Genomic DNA, 15,631 nt, shown 5'->3' with positions numbered 1-15,631 from the left:
TGTTTTATGGATTGCCGCTCTCTTTCATTTTCCATCTTCAAATGGTCCAATATCTGGCTGCTCGTTTGCTGATGGGCAGTAAACGGGATCATATTACACTCTCTGCATTGGCTACCAGTTCAATACCACATCGATTTTAAACAAATTTGCTATTTGTTTATAAAGCCCTTAAAATGTAGCCCCTAAATAAATCTCAAATGTAATCCTTATTCATAATCCCACTAGATTGCTTACACCATACCTGTTAAAGCTCAACAGAGTTCAAGCCAATGCTAAAAACTCATCCTTTTCTTGTGGTTTTAACTTCTTTCGAACTGTTTGCATGTTATGCACAGCACTTTAGTCAATCGAGGTTGTTCTAAATGTGTTATAGAAACAAATATGAACTTGAAAGTAGAAAAGTCATGTCAATTCACTGGTTAAAAAAGTGGGATCCCCGAAGAGCATACAACTCTCAAAATTCCTGTAATTCTGAAACGTATTAATTCTAATTAATTTAGTTACATATATCTATAGACACTCTTTTTTAAAAACAGCATTGCAGAAGATGTAACAGTGGAAACCTGTTAACCTGCATGGAGTGCCTTGGAGTCAAAAAGATTGAGAACCACTGTCCTAATGCATATGCTTGTGAGAATCACCTTGGCTGGCAGAAGTGTGGCCCATGTGAGTGTTGGCCAGGTTGCCAGTGCTGTTGGAGGTACTAAAAGAGGACGAGGAGTCATCAGGGTCCAGAGGTGTGGGGAGAGGAGGGGGAATCTGGATGTTGGTCAGGTCTGGCAGAGAGCCGCCCGTGTTGTGTGCCGCTGGGATTAGAGATGTAGTCATTTCCTGATCTGGAGATGGAAATATGCTGGGGAAATGACATGAGGGACATTAGAAGGAACCGGGATAAATAGATATGTCAACAGCAAGAGCCCACTGTACTGTTATAAAGTAGCAGGTCAAAAGTTGGGATAACGGTTTGCCCGAATGACCTCAACTCTTCTGCATTTTTGCTTCGAATCGCCTACCCTCTACTTTACACTATCTGCGTCAATAAGAAAATCCAATGAAACCACACTTACTTGATTCCAGGTATATTGTTTGACTCGTGCCTTGTTGAAGTAGTCTATGAAACGAAAAGAGCAATACTTTGCTGATAAAGGATCAGATGAAATTCATATCAAAGAAAACTCTCTCTAAATTATTTTAAAGGTATCTAAAGTACCTTTTTGTGATCCCATATCTGCTTTTGACCTCCGTTGTCCATGTCACTCTCAGATTCCCCTGTTCCTGCCATAGTGAGAAGAAGAACTAGTACATAGAGAGGGATGAAATCATACACTGAAACAAGTGTAGGAAACGTTTGACAGCATATAGTTCACTGCAACATTTAACCTAGGATAAGTTTATTGATGAGAGCATTTAATAAAATCATAAAGCAATAAAATAAGAATTAAATAAACATTGTATCAACCTTGTTTTGGCTGGAAATCTTGAGATCCTCCTGCAAATGCATCTTGTGGGTTTGGGTTAAAAGTGCTCTGGTGCAGGGCAGAGTCTGAGTTGGTCCTACAGAACGAGCAAAAAGAAATTAAAGAATCATATAACAACATAAACCATGCCTATTCACATTAGGTTACAGTCTCCCCTAACTAAAACTGCAAGTTTATATTGTACCACAAAAGCAGGGTAGAAAGATAAAAGGACTAACTACTACAACTTACAGGTTCCAACATTACAATGACGACTATATAAAATCATTCAGTTGAACATTTGATATAGCTATGAATTTTAACAGCTACTACTCCTGCACATATGAACAGTCTTCAGCACATGCAAGCAGACTGCGAGTATAAACTCTCACCTCCTCCAGCTGGTATCAGGTGGGGGTGACAGATACACAGAGGCATACGGACAGCTATCAATGTGAGATTCAGCATTAAGGACTTAATAATATCAGAAGAAGTAAACCGCAGACATTTTAACATGCAGACCAAAACGGTGTCTGCGTTCATGAGTAGACACATTAAGGATATTTGACGCCCATGTTTGTCCACAGAGAGAGGTCTGCGGTGTGGCGACGTGATGCGATTCCTGTCCCGATAGACCCTGTCCACCAGCCCATGGTGACGAGTTGTTCTATTTGTGTCCAATCCTGAATTCTGAAGAACCAAAAAACTTGAAGATGTCAGTACAAAACTTACATCCCACATATCTATTCTTGTTTCATTTCACCTGTCAAAGTGCTCCTCACCTGAAAGGGAAGGTCAATAGAGGTGTTTCCAATCTGATTGACATTTGGCAAAGAGCCGCCATAGTACTGTCCTCGGTTCTGACCAAGCTGTAAATACTGAGTCTTTTGTAATTGTAACTGCATGAAAAACAACAATCAAGAAAACTGTAAGACATTATATGTACAATTACCCAAAAGGGCTTCTGGGATTCCAACTATAGCATCCCTCTGTTTAGTCATCATTATAGTTGTCATTTGGACTTCACATTTCGCAAATAACTAAAACTATTATTAAAACTTTATTGTTATCGTCCATGCTATGAATGTGAAGGTACAGGTGTAAACTTTTAAATCTTCAATTAAAAGTCCTAAACAAGCAGCCCAGTTTATTTTAGCTACTTTTTATTCCAGATCTCTCCATTTCTAGTTACATCTGATAAACAAAAATCAAAGTAGTTGGAATTTGGATTGCATTTTTTTATTAGAGCTGCATCAGCAAACTATAGGAAGCTATATATTACCATGAATATGCCACAGATTTTATAATGAAAGATTCAAACACTGAGTTTCAACAAAGAAATGCAACTCACTGAAAAAAAAAGTACTTTACATTTATTAATTTAGCAACCATTTTTATCCAATGGGATTTATAAATGAGGAGTACAGCATAATGATTGATACTAAATGGGCAGAAACATGAGAAGTGAAATAAAAAGTTCCAAAATTGTAAAAGAACTGACTGAAAAAAAAAAAGATAAACAGATTTTTTTTGTTAATTGTGAGCTCTGAAATGTAGTATTTAGTCTGAATCTTGATTGGGATATTAGTAAAGGACTGTCATCATAGTTTGCTGGAGTCCTCGTTTTGGGTATAAATGCACTGAGCAATAATGCTGAACTGAGTAAATGCATTGTTGTGGATGGCTTAATCATTCATTGAGTGCTCGTAAACATCGATACAAACATTCAGGTTTAACCCTCCAGGAACGAATGGCAGTTAAAATGAAAATGTAGATGCTAAAATGTGTCCAGCACTGGATACGGCCTTGATTGCAGTCAGCTATAATGGCGAGAGACTGTAATGTTGCTGTCAAATACACACATGCCCAATCCGTTCACACTCAAACACTGCAGCTGTGAGCACGGCAACTTTTATAAGGCCTCGTCGTGACCGTCTGTTTATTAGGAAACATCTCAGTGGCGTCCATTGGAAATAAATCTATTAATCAGCGCTAAAGATAAACGCGCAACGGAGAGGGGCGTTTATTGTTGTTTACGTCCTGACAGGCGGGTTCAGTGCGTGTCGTATAAACACAAATTCAGCCCCGGGCTGCTGACTGCTGTCATAAGAGAGAAAACAGACACACTTACACGGGCCGCCCGAGTAATACTCAGGTCTTTCATCACCTCCTCGAACGCAGCAGTCTCTTCCGCTTGCTTCTGATTGTGCAACGCGATCTTTTCGCTGAATTTGCGCGGATTATTCGAGGTCGCCATGTTTAGCTCCTCTTGGGCTCCGCTCTGGTTTGATGAGACGCTCGCTACTGCGTGCGCGCGTCCGTGCGCGTGGGCGTAGTGAACGCGCACATCTGGAGCGCGCGTGTCTCTGTTGTTGTACGGAGATTTGAGGATTATGTGAACTGATGAAGATTGTGGGAATAAGACATTTAACGATTTGATTCAAAATGGTTCTTTGTGTTAGAAAACTACCTTTTAAATCACTTTTTCCATTTAACATTGTGAATGGCTTGCATACACCATTAGTACACCGTATTTCTACCAAGGTACTGTCACATCCCACAACCTCATCATCTGCCAGGAGAAACTGCCATGCAGTTACACCAAAATGATGAACTTTAAAGGCATCATAGAGGATTGTGAAGATACTGGAACTTGGTCTTCTATATTGTGTTTCATTTTTGTGTTTTACTTCTTGTTTTTTTTTTATTCATTTTCAAAGTCAGTTATCATAATTTATTAAGGCATCCAGTTAATAACTTGTTAGAGCATTGTCACTTTTGCTATTTTCCATGTCAATAAAAAATAAGTACCTAATTGAGAGGGCTTGTTGGCATTTTTTTCAATGTAAAACCCAAATAGATGATGCAACGCTAATTGACACTACTAGATATAAGGTACATGCTAGTATGCAAGTAGAAGGGTTAAAACAATATTACTAAATAATAATGAAAAAAATAAATATAGCACTTTCAAAGCATGGTTCTTTATGGAACCTTATTTCTGTCTTCTCAGATTAGTTAGATGATGGATGTTGGGTCCACGAAGACATGTCATGATGCATATCAATTTAATATGCATGCTTTCAATTCGATTTATATGAACTTAAACTCATTTAACTCTCTTGTAAAGTACAGTTAAACAGAACCACAGCAAACATGTTGCAGGTGAGAGGAAGCAGAGGAAGTTCTGTATATTTGAGATAACACCTCACAGAGTTATCACTAAGATGTGATGCAATATGTGCAGTGTATGTCAGTGTCATGTAGCATTATTTGCAGCAGCCAGCCATCATTTTTACTTCAATATGCCGTCTTTCACTTCAGAAAGTCAACCATTCACAATTATTGATTCAATATTTTTATAAGGGATTTTTATAATGCATCACAGTCCTGAAAATGAAAAATAGATACAAAGAAGTGAAGTGAAATCGCTGCAACCTGAAAGTGGAGCTTTTGTTTTCTCAGAATAACTAATACATTGAAGAACCCATTTAGCTTCTGTTTATCTCTCTAGAGCAAAGCTAGCAATGGAAAATCCAGCTTTTCAAAATTTTGTCTAATATAGGCAAAGTAGTCAAACAGAGCTGCCTGCTTGGTTTGACCTACTAACAAAACATCATTTAAAAGCCATTTCCAATGAAACCTGAATTTGAGTTAGGGGTTTTCCAGCTCAAAATGCTAGTCAGCTTTACCAAGAATGAGACTAGGCCTCAAAGTCACAATTGAGTAAAGAGTATTTTTATCAAGAATAATGTATTTATTTCCAAACATTATGACCCTATTTCAACCTCAAGGTTTGCCCACATATGCTAGTTTCAGGGGAAATGCAATTTTTAACACCAGGGGGTGATATAAGCACAAGTGATAAGGACAGTGACCATAACTTACTATTTATTCTACCATTGTTTTTGAAACCACAACGTACACTGTATACACTGTCTACACACTGTATATTAGTTCCAGCAAAAACCTGTAAGCAAATTGAGCCTTAATGTGCTTACTGATCTTGCAATGTTAGCACAACTAAGTTCCTCCTTTTCATAGAGGATGTTCAAATGTCTGCATTACCCACAACATCTGCGTTACATTCAATTTTTTCTACTTTTGAGCTTAATTGTAAAGTTTTGGTTTGGTTAACCTGCTGTCATTTCTGTATATTATAACTTGTAACATTTAGTGGTTTTCTGGCAGTGATATACTTATAGGCAAGTGTAGCATCGTTACCAATAGCTTTTATATATTTGTTTGTAACATGATTTAAACTCTTGATTTTTTGAAGGCTTTGTGATCTACAGCTAGAACAATTGGCATATTTTATAAACTGCTGGTAAGTTTGAGAGGTTATGCTCAGCTATTATTTGCATATCAATTACAGCTCCTATTAACATGTACCCACAAATCTCCTTTTCAGAGCAGATGTATGACCGTTTATAGGAAGTCAGCCGGAACAATGATTGTGTGGGGGTGTGAATTTCCAGGTTGCATGACTACTGCACCGAAAGAGGAACTTTCAGCAAAAAGAAATGCCAAACGGCAGCTTGACCATTATTGCCTGCAACAGTGATACAGACATAGGTGATAAAGTTTCACCTACACAATATGGTAAGGTAATTTCTATTATGAATTCTTATTTTGGGTTACATTAGTGCAAACAATAGTTTCAGTGTTAATTTGATTAATTTCAGTGTGTTTGCAGTTTGTTATAGATATAATAACATTATTTTTCCATCTCTTTTAGACCATGGATGTTAATATCACTTGTTCTGTAAATTCTACAGCGGGTTGCGTCCCTGTCAGCAGCCCGTCACTTGGACTTACTGTTGGTTTGCCTATATTCTTTGCGGCTTTGCTGCTGGTGGGGATAGCAGTGTTTTTCTGGTTTCGACACAGAAAATCATTTGATATAGAGTTATCCAACAAACTTAAGAGCCAAGATAAGAGGCAAGATGATCATTTCAGGGAGTCTCCGTACAGTGGATACGCTGGAGGACTTCAACCCACACCACAGAGCCCAATCTATGAGAACTTTCAGAGAGGACAGTCCAATCTGCATGAATTTCAGAGTTGTGCTGTACAGAGCGAGGACATGCACAGGTAAAGTAGAAAAGTCGAATCTATATGCGTGTGTAGGCCACTGCGCTAATCTAGAGCATTAGAAACCAGGTGATGAGAAGGCCGTGATAAGTCTTTAAAATCTTGCAAGATCACAGTGACATCATGAATGTGTGTCAATAGTGGTATGACAGTCCGAGAGCGTCACATTAAAGGAGTTTTTAATTTGCAGCAATATTTATTGGGTTATATACTGGTGAAAATTTAGCAATTCAACTTGTTATAAGAATTTGAAGGAGTTTTCAAGAACTGAATTTCACTTTTACCCCCATTTAGAGACCATCAAGCATACCAGCAGTGTGATCCAGATGATGCAATCTACAGCAATGATCAAGCCTTCTTCTATCCAAATCAGGCTGAAATCTCTGAGGATGTTTACATCATGCCAGATGCTTGAAAGGCTGAAATGGTTTGCTGTCCAGTATTAATCCCCCAAAATGTTCAGCAGAATCATTTGTACTGGCATGATATGAAATAATAAAAAGTCTTTATTTTCAAAGGGTAAAATCAAGGGCAAAACATTCTGGGCAAGAAATAGGTTTTACTTGAGCGATCGAGTACACAGACAAGCCAATGTAATTTATTGACTGAACACACTGTGAGACAGCAAAACATAATCATGACCTCATTGATCACAGTTTAACAGGTCTTCTCGCTGACTGCAAATAATCCTCACTGTATGTTCCATGCTGTACAGACTGGTTTATACTGGTTAAGTGGACCAACAGGCTAAGTTCTACTTGAGATGCTGGTCAATATGCTGGACTTTTCAGCAGGCATAGGTGGATTTTAATACGTTTTAAAGTTAAAAATGTCAACGTGACACTGAAGACTGAAGTAATGTCTGCTGACAATTCAGCTTTCTGATCACATTAATAAATTATTGTATTCTTGAGCAAATAAATGCAGCCTTGTTGAGCATAAGAAACTTCTCAAAAAAAAAAAACTTTTGTGTAGTTTATGTGCAGTTTATGTCACATGCCTAATATTTCATAAGGATTATGCTTATGTTTTCACATGCAAAACTTGTTTTCCAAGCTTCCAATTAATTAAGGGGATGGTAATAATTATCTATCATGACTGTCTTATGCCATGTTTCCACCGAAAATACCCGGAACAATTGTACCAGGAACCTTTTTCTCCAGGAACTATTTTCCCCCCAGAACTGTTGCTAGAATCAGCCCAAAGTCACTAGTTCCTGGGTAAAGTTCCATGAGTGGAAACGCGGCTTTACAATCTTTTTGTCACTGACTTACTGAAATCTTTACTGAAAGATCTCATTACTCAGCGATTAGCTACAAATTAGCTGAGAGTGTCTTTTCCACTTCCATAACTAAATGCAACAAGTGGAACATTAAGTTTTATATAGCACTATGAAACTGAAGTTTCTCAGTCAAAGACACACAATTCAGTCTTTGATTGCCCTTGTTTGTCTAGGTGTTAATCCAACACATCTCTCTGGAAAATAATAAAATATGTGGTCAAATATATTTCTTAAAATTGCTTCATATCCTGTTGCCAAGTAACTGCGTCTGTTATGTTTCTCAACTGCAGATCTAAGATGAGATTGTTGTTGACTTTAAAGTGTTACTCCACCCCCAAATAATAATTTGTCTTTAATCATTTATCCCCATGTCGTTCCAGACCCGTAAAAGCTTAGTTCGTCTTCAGAGCACAATTTAAGATATTTTGGATGAAACCCGGGAGGCTTAAGACTGTCCCATAAACTGCCAAGTAAATAACAGTGTCAAGGACACTGGCAAAACAAAAATAACGACTTTATTCAACAATTCCTTTGTCAATAGTTTCCTCTCCATATCACCGTATGCTTTTCAGTATCAGCTGAGAATACAAAAAGTATTGCCGCTTCATAACGTTACGGTTGAACCATTGATGGCAGATGGACTATTCTGACAATGTCTTTCATACTTTTCTGGACCCTAACAGTCTATTTTACTTGGCAGTCTATGGGACAGTCACAATACTCCCAGTTTTCATCTAAAATATCTTAAATTGTGTTCCAAAGACGAACAAAGCTTTTACAGGTTTGGAACAACGTGGGGGTAAGTGATTGACTCTAAGAAATTTTAATTTTGGGGTGGAGTATGCCTTTAAATATACTTTTATTTCACATCAAATTTATAGTAAGTTTAAGGTTATTTACCAGAATTTAAACATTAGATTGGTCCAATCCGCCTATACTTTGGATGACACTACTGCCTTTCATTAGGGCTCAAAAACAGGGCTGAAGAGTTAGTCACTTGCACTGTATCTTACACACACATACAAACACAGTGTATATTAAAATGTATTTATGTATTTTTGCAAACCTTAACAATTGGTTTGAGAATTCTGCTAATCAACTTTTTAAACTTGTCAGCGAGATAAGATCGGCGTCTGAAGGTTGCGGTCAGTGGTCAGTCTGTGTGTAAATGTATGTTTTTAAATAACATTTTCTACATTTGTTGTCATTTCGAGCGAGAAATTAATATCGCAGTAATGAAATAGCCACATAGTTATCACCAAAGCTCTCTATATTTTGCTGTAGATCATTAAACCGTTACTCTGCCTCAGAAGCCTGTCCAAAATCGGTTTCATGAGGTGCCTTCGTGCAAAAACGCTGCCTGCAAAGTCATTGCCTGATAAGAGAGCGAGACAGCAAGTCACCTATAAGTTTTTGGATGCAGCCAATGTCTTCAAGATCACTAGAAATCTAAAGGCAGGTGTGTTTGATTGGGTTGGAGTTAAACTCTGCAGGACTGAGGTGTTAACAGCCTGGTTACACAGATCAGATTAAATGTGTGTCAGTAGTCTTAATTGTAATTTTACTATACCCTCATGCATATGAAGTAGAGAATATTTACTTGTTTATATCCCCACAGTGTTTTATCAAACATGATTCATAACATTTAAGTGTATTAAAACAGTTTTATTGTTTTAGTTTTATATATACGTATATATATACATGAGCCAGTATTTACTCAATTGAAGTGAGTAAAATGATACAACTACAAGAAAGTGTTTATTGCTTTATTTACATTTATGCATTTAGCAAACACTTTTATCCAAAGTGACTTACAGTGCATTCAGGCTAACATTTACACAGGCTTTATGCTTCATTGTGTGATTACAGTTATAATTGTTATCATTAATTAAATGATCACATTATGTCAAAACAATACATGAGATAATGTAACTTAAAAAACATCTACAGTCAGCAAAATCGAAAAGTCAAAAGAAAACAAATATTTATGGATACAGTGACACTAATGACACAGTATTATGTAAACACTGAATCACAAATGAACTCATGCCTCCGCTGTGGTTGATCTGAGGACATTTACTCTCTGATCAAGGCCAGTGACATTGGTCTCAAGGCTACAGATGTTAGATCTGGCCTATCTTTATTGATAGGATAAATATGGATATTGATCAACATGGCTAAATATATTTTATGGATTCTTATCACATGACCGCACCTTGAAATATTATCTGGAACTGAGCGGATATTGTAAAATATTATTATAAATGGCTTTAATTTATAGGATTGCACTTACGTATGTAAAACGTAAGTGTGAATTCATTTTTGATAGTTCAGTGTTGTATGATCTGAATTAGTCAAACAGAGATGATTCATTCTGCTGGCCTTCTCCCCGTTTATATTAACATGGATCCAAATTTTTTTAACAACATCCAGAGTTTTCGAAAAAGCTCAGTTTTAGTTTCACAAAATACTGTATATGAGGATTTTCATATTATACTGAAAGATGTTGAATCATCTTTTTTGAAATGTGATCAGTGATTCACACATTAATTATTGATACTGAAATTATATGATTTTTTTCCATAAAGCAACTTTATTAACATTCTTTCCAAAATACAAAAGCTTTCTTGATTCATTCACAACACAGCAACAGACAAGAACAAAAACATTTTAAATAAATTAGGCTACAATAAATAACTTGAAATTCCAGCAAGTCAATCATCTGAAAATACAGTACCATCAACATGTCAGTGCATGTAGAAAAACAGGTATCTTGTTTCCTTAAGAAGCCAAACTATTTTTGAAACCAAAGGAATGTAACCAAATGAGCGTCAGAGCATTGATTTGCATTATATCGGTTAGATATTTTGCCTATTTATCATCTTCTCTTTTGAGAATATAATGTTCAGTAGATAATAGTCTCTTTAAAAAAAAAACACGTGTCAGTGTTCATGCACAATGGCATTTACTAACTATCAAATCGTTGAAGGGCGTGAGCTTTAACTTTCCACGACTGTCATAGTGCATGAGAACCATTGGCTCATATGCAGCTGGTACACAGCAAGGACCGGGTGTCGTTCCCTTGGACAAGAGATGCAGACGAGACTTCACCTGCGTATGCATACTGGCAGGTTTATAATTATGTGGGCAGGAACCATCACAGTAGTGCATAGTGTAGCCCAAGGGAGCGATAACCCAGTCTGACCAGCCGATGTCTTTGAAGGAAACATTTAATGACTTTCGCCTGCAGTGAGCTTCATCCTCAACACTTTCCTCTCTGGTAAACAGAGCTCTTCTGTTTCTTCTCCTCACTGCTTGGTCAAGTTGTAAAGCAAGCTGAGGCATGGATTGTGTACTCGCTTCTTGTTTTTTAAGGAGGCAGATTTCAACAACTAAAAGCTCAGCACTGCTGTCCATAAGCCACTTCTTAACGGCAACTGTCAAATCCAACATAACATCCCGAGAGCTCAAGACCCCAGTGTGAAATACTGTCTCCGTATGAAAACCAGGAGATTTATACATTATAACCACAATGTCTTTTGAAAGCCACGGCATGCCCAGTGTATTTTTGTCCTTGTGTGGTCTCTTGATTTGCAGCCTTGCATGTTTAAGGTTGACTCCAGTTTTAATGCCTGAGTTTTTGTAGAAAGCAGCTCTAAACCACTGCTGCCTTGAATCCATGGTAGAATTCAGAGGCTGTACTATTAGAAAAATAATAAAGAAAAGCTGATATTAGACAATGCAAACCACACACACACACACACACACACACACACACATATACCACGTATACAAACAATTATTAGATTAATTAAATGATATAGTGCTGTCAAATCGTTTAATCACATCCAAATTAAAAGTTTGTGTTTACATAATATATGTGTGTACTGTTTATTTTATATGTATTTATAAGCATATAAACGTATATATTTAAGAAATATAAATCATGTATAAATATGAATATATATAAATGTAAATGTTTCTTAAACATATTCATGTGTGTGTGTGTGTGTGTGTGTGTGTGTGTGTGTGTTGGTGTGTGTGTGTGTGTGTGTGTATTTATATATACTTATAATATACACAGTACACACACATTATGTAAAGTCAGACTTTTATTTTGAATGTGATTAAATGCGATTCATTGATTTGACAGCACTAAAATAATAAATATATATGCACACACATACATACCCAGAAATAAATTATAATGATTTTACTAAGACATTACTAACCCAGGCCAGTGGAGAACATTTGATTTTATTTCATTCAAATAAAATAAAAATAATTAAATATGAAATTAGACAATGCATATATATATATATATATACTATGTAAATAAAGACTCTCTCTCTCTCTCTCTCTCTCTCTCTCTCTCTATAAATATATATATATACAAACATACATACATATATGTAATGCATACATATAATGCAAACCAAATCAAATATATACCAAATAAATAATTTCTATATTAAATTTTTTTAAATATGTTTTTTTTTTTTCATAACAATTTTAATAGTTTACCTGTTGTGGGAAAGAGCACCGTAGAGGCTCTTCCTCCAGGCTGAAGCTCCTCTTCTTTACTGGAATTGCCTTTGAGCAAGAATCTTATTCTCCTATAATGACGGTACATCCTGACCAGGTCCTGATGACGAGCTCTTCCACCAGGCCCAGGTGGTGCGTCCATCCCCAGGTACTCCAGAATAATGCTCTTCAGAGCCTCAAGCTGCAGGCCTTTGTACATTTCCACATGCTCCAATTGAGCTGTAGATTCTCTCAGACAAGAGCTAAAAATAACAGCCCCAAGAGAAAGGAGAAAGCATTGTGCTACTGAGTTCTGCATGGCAAGTTCTTTTTGTTTGTGCTGTCTTTGTGTTGGTTAGTGCAATATATGACATTCCAGACATGATTTCATTTATACAGGTACAGGCCACGCCCCACTGGAGATGATTGCTCATCCACACCCACACAGAAACTACAAGTACATTTAACCATCCCCTATGCAATGACATCATGTCAATATGACTTTTAGAATAATACTGTCACTACTAATTTGACCAAAGGGAAATTTGCCATAGACTTAGGACTTTGGAGCTGTACACACACACACACACACACACACAATGCATTGCTACTTTCTTTCAGAATCAATATTATTTACTATAACAAGTTCAAACAATACTGGATACATATGCAGGTCAAGAAAGATAAGCATTTAAATTCAGTATATTGCTGTACTATGCTTCCATATTTGGCCATTCTGTATATCAAAAGATCTGAAATATGTGTATATTCATAATTACCTTAAGACCACATACTTTGTGTCAAATTCATAATAACAAAAGATAATCTGTAATTATGGGACCACCATGGTGAGTGTGGTCTTGCCTAAACTTGCATTTTTATCTAATAAATGATATTTATATTATCCTTAAAAAATACAAATCTGCTTTCATGTAGGATACATGAGGATACAACATATTTGTTTATATATCGAACAATAGATGGCAGTAGAACAAGAGCCACACACAATAGTAAAATAAATCAAGATATAGCTTAACTAAACTGAACAAAAAAAAAGTTGAATAATTTGAATAAAGTGCCAAAGCTTATGCGTCACATATTGCTTGTCACATGGCTCAGATGACTCTTCTGAGGTTAAAAGTGTGTGAAAGGTTTTTAGGTATGTGTCAAACAAACACTGTGGCATTCATGCAGTCAGAATGCCAAGAGCACTGCATTGAGTAATTGGTCATTTGAAGCCAAGCAAAAAGATGACTTTATGTAAAACAAGAAGGAAGGCTGTGACACACGCTCAACAGGCACCCACAATTATCTTTATTTTTATTTTTTAAGAACACGCCAGACAAATTATATTTATTAACCTATATATAATTTTCTAATCCCCACCTTGCCACCATCCTGAAAGTATTTAACACTCTTGGTGTTTCCCCAGTTGCCATTGCAACAGGTTAAAGGGCACATCTGAGTGCTTAGAAAGTGCCCCGTTGTCAAGTTTATCTGGTTAATTTACAACTAAATTACAAAAATACACACTTACACTGAATTCCATAATTCAGGAAATTACATTAACACCACATTTAGAATTAAATGAACTAGCCTTCCATGTAATTTGTGATTTTACAGTGGAATTGCATAATAGCATAGAGTCAGAACCAGGTTAAGGGCAATGTTTCCCCTGCAAGTGAATTCTTGGGGCAATTTTTTTTTTTTTTTTACCAAATGTTTATTTACACTTACACAGACTATTTAATGCTGCTTAAAGGCGGCATACATGTAATGCTGCAATATTATGACAAACTCATCAAGGAATACACTACAAACCTTAGGCTATAGGTTAGGCTAAACAGCAAAACAAGCCAAATGTCGTTAATGAATTAGTTTATTGGTTATTTTTCATATTTAAAAAAAATTCAAGACCTCACATTGGTTATCTTAGTAGAATGAAAAACAACAACAACAAAAATGTTATTAAAACTGGGAATAAATTAGAATCATCATGGAATACACTACAAACCTTAGAATTTATGTTAGGCTAAACAGCTAAACAAGTCAAGAGCCGTTAATTAATTAATTCGTTTATTACTTATTTTTCGCATTAAAAAAATCAAGACCTCGCATTGGTTATCTTAGTAGAATGAAGGTTAAAAAAAGGTTATTAAAACTGGGAAATAATTACAGAAAGTGTAAAGAACGATGCCCATCACTTGCAGCGGCCAGTAAATTTATTCTCAATCTCACTAGCGCTCTCCCAACAAAAATAATCAGTGACGCGGTCTACACTGCAAAATAAATCTATTTACATAGTATCTGCACTTTGTTTGTTATAACTTCATTGTTAACTGAGTACATACGACGAACAACCGTATAAGTCCAAAAAAACAAAAATTGAGATAACCATGTGACTTCAATGTATGTGTGCCACTTTGTATACAGAATCACTTAGGGGGCTGTTCGCGCGACCAAAACTCTGAATTTAAAATTTTAAAATAGTCTCACGCGGAAAAACCGTTTATGTCCACTAACGAAAAATGGAGACGCCGGTTGCTTTCATGTCCGCTGCGGACATTAATAGACAAAACGTCGGCAAAAAAGGAGAGCGAACATGAATGAATGGAAGGACAAAGCAAGGAAGTCTTTGAGGGATGCTGGGAAACTATATGTGAACCGGAGAGGAGAGCAAAAACGTCCACCAAAAGAGGTGAGTGAAAAACCGTATACAAAGTATCTAACGTTACATAAAGTTAGCGGTTACAGTCAGAGGGGCGTGTAGGCTACTGGGCGTCGTCTACTAAAGTTCATTCATATAGCTCACTCTGTTTAAAGACTCAAGTCATGAATGGGTCGATATGAAAGCTGAGAAAATTAGGATTCAGGGGACGTTTTAAACATGTCTCTAAGTTACTCCTTAGAACCACGGAGAAATGAATCGAAACGCTTTAGGTGCGTCTCTAACACCAGCCCAGCTGCGTCTAACCCAGCTTTTTTACCATTCATTGATTGTGTTATAAGGACTGCTGGCAGAATTTTATATACATAAACAAACATATGTAAATTCATCCCCAATCTTTAAGATGTTTAGAGTAGAATTTGATTGCTTTATGTCTCCACTGAAATTGTTAAAAAAAAAAAAAAGAAAGAAAAAAAAAAGTCATTGACGTGTTTAAAATATTTTGATATAATTTTTGGATCCCTGTTACCATTTAATGCAACACTTTGTTTTTGTAATATTGTATGCTATGCTATGTTTGTTACTTGTTAATAAATAATAAAAATA

General features: G+C 36.4%; 2 protein-coding genes across 2 annotated transcripts in view; both read right to left on the bottom strand.

Annotated features, from left to right (window-relative positions):
* Positions 1-3,775, bottom strand: part of LOC132154975 (CREB-regulated transcription coactivator 1-like) — a 13,296-nt gene extending 9,521 nt beyond the window's left edge. Inside the window, exons 1-8 of the mRNA XM_059563727.1 lie at positions 3,589-3,775; positions 2,240-2,356; positions 2,022-2,147; positions 1,850-1,911; positions 1,460-1,554; positions 1,211-1,296; positions 1,068-1,111; positions 642-853 (exon numbers count right to left, since the gene is read on the bottom strand). Of these exons, the coding sequence (XP_059419710.1) occupies positions 642-853; positions 1,068-1,111; positions 1,211-1,296; positions 1,460-1,554; positions 1,850-1,911; positions 2,022-2,147; positions 2,240-2,356; positions 3,589-3,714 (868 nt within the window). The 5' untranslated portion in view covers positions 3,715-3,775. The remainder of the gene's footprint in view (positions 1-641; positions 854-1,067; positions 1,112-1,210; positions 1,297-1,459; positions 1,555-1,849; positions 1,912-2,021; positions 2,148-2,239; positions 2,357-3,588) is intronic.
* Positions 3,776-10,198: 6,423 nt separating this feature from the next.
* LOC132154965 (inhibin beta E chain-like) lies at positions 10,199-12,806 on the bottom strand. Its single transcript, XM_059563717.1, has 2 exons — positions 12,358-12,806; positions 10,199-11,534 (listed from the first exon to the last, which is right to left on the bottom strand). Exons 1-2 carry the CDS (start codon positions 12,674-12,676, stop codon positions 10,783-10,785), a joined length of 1,071 nt encoding a protein of 356 aa, XP_059419700.1. The 5' UTR covers positions 12,677-12,806; the 3' UTR covers positions 10,199-10,782.
* Positions 12,807-15,631: the final 2,825 nt, after the last annotated feature.

The sequence above is a fragment of the Carassius carassius genome, chromosome 12 (genome assembly GCF_963082965.1).
Source record: "Carassius carassius chromosome 12, fCarCar2.1, whole genome shotgun sequence".
NCBI classification, from domain to species: Eukaryota; Metazoa; Chordata; class Actinopteri; order Cypriniformes; family Cyprinidae; genus Carassius; species Carassius carassius.
Note: the sequence above shows the minus strand (reverse complement) of the source record. Positions and strands in the feature narration are given on the sequence as shown.

Excerpts from the sequence above, each read along its gene's own strand:
- LOC132154965 (XM_059563717.1), bottom strand. The coding sequence starts at position 12,676 with ATGCAGAACTCAGTAGCACAATGCTTTCTCCTTTCTCTTGGGGCTGTT. Across the intron at positions 11,535-12,357 it reads GGTGCTCTTTCCCACAACAG|TACAGCCTCTGAATTCTACC; the intron begins GTAAACTATTAA and ends TTTTTCTAATAG.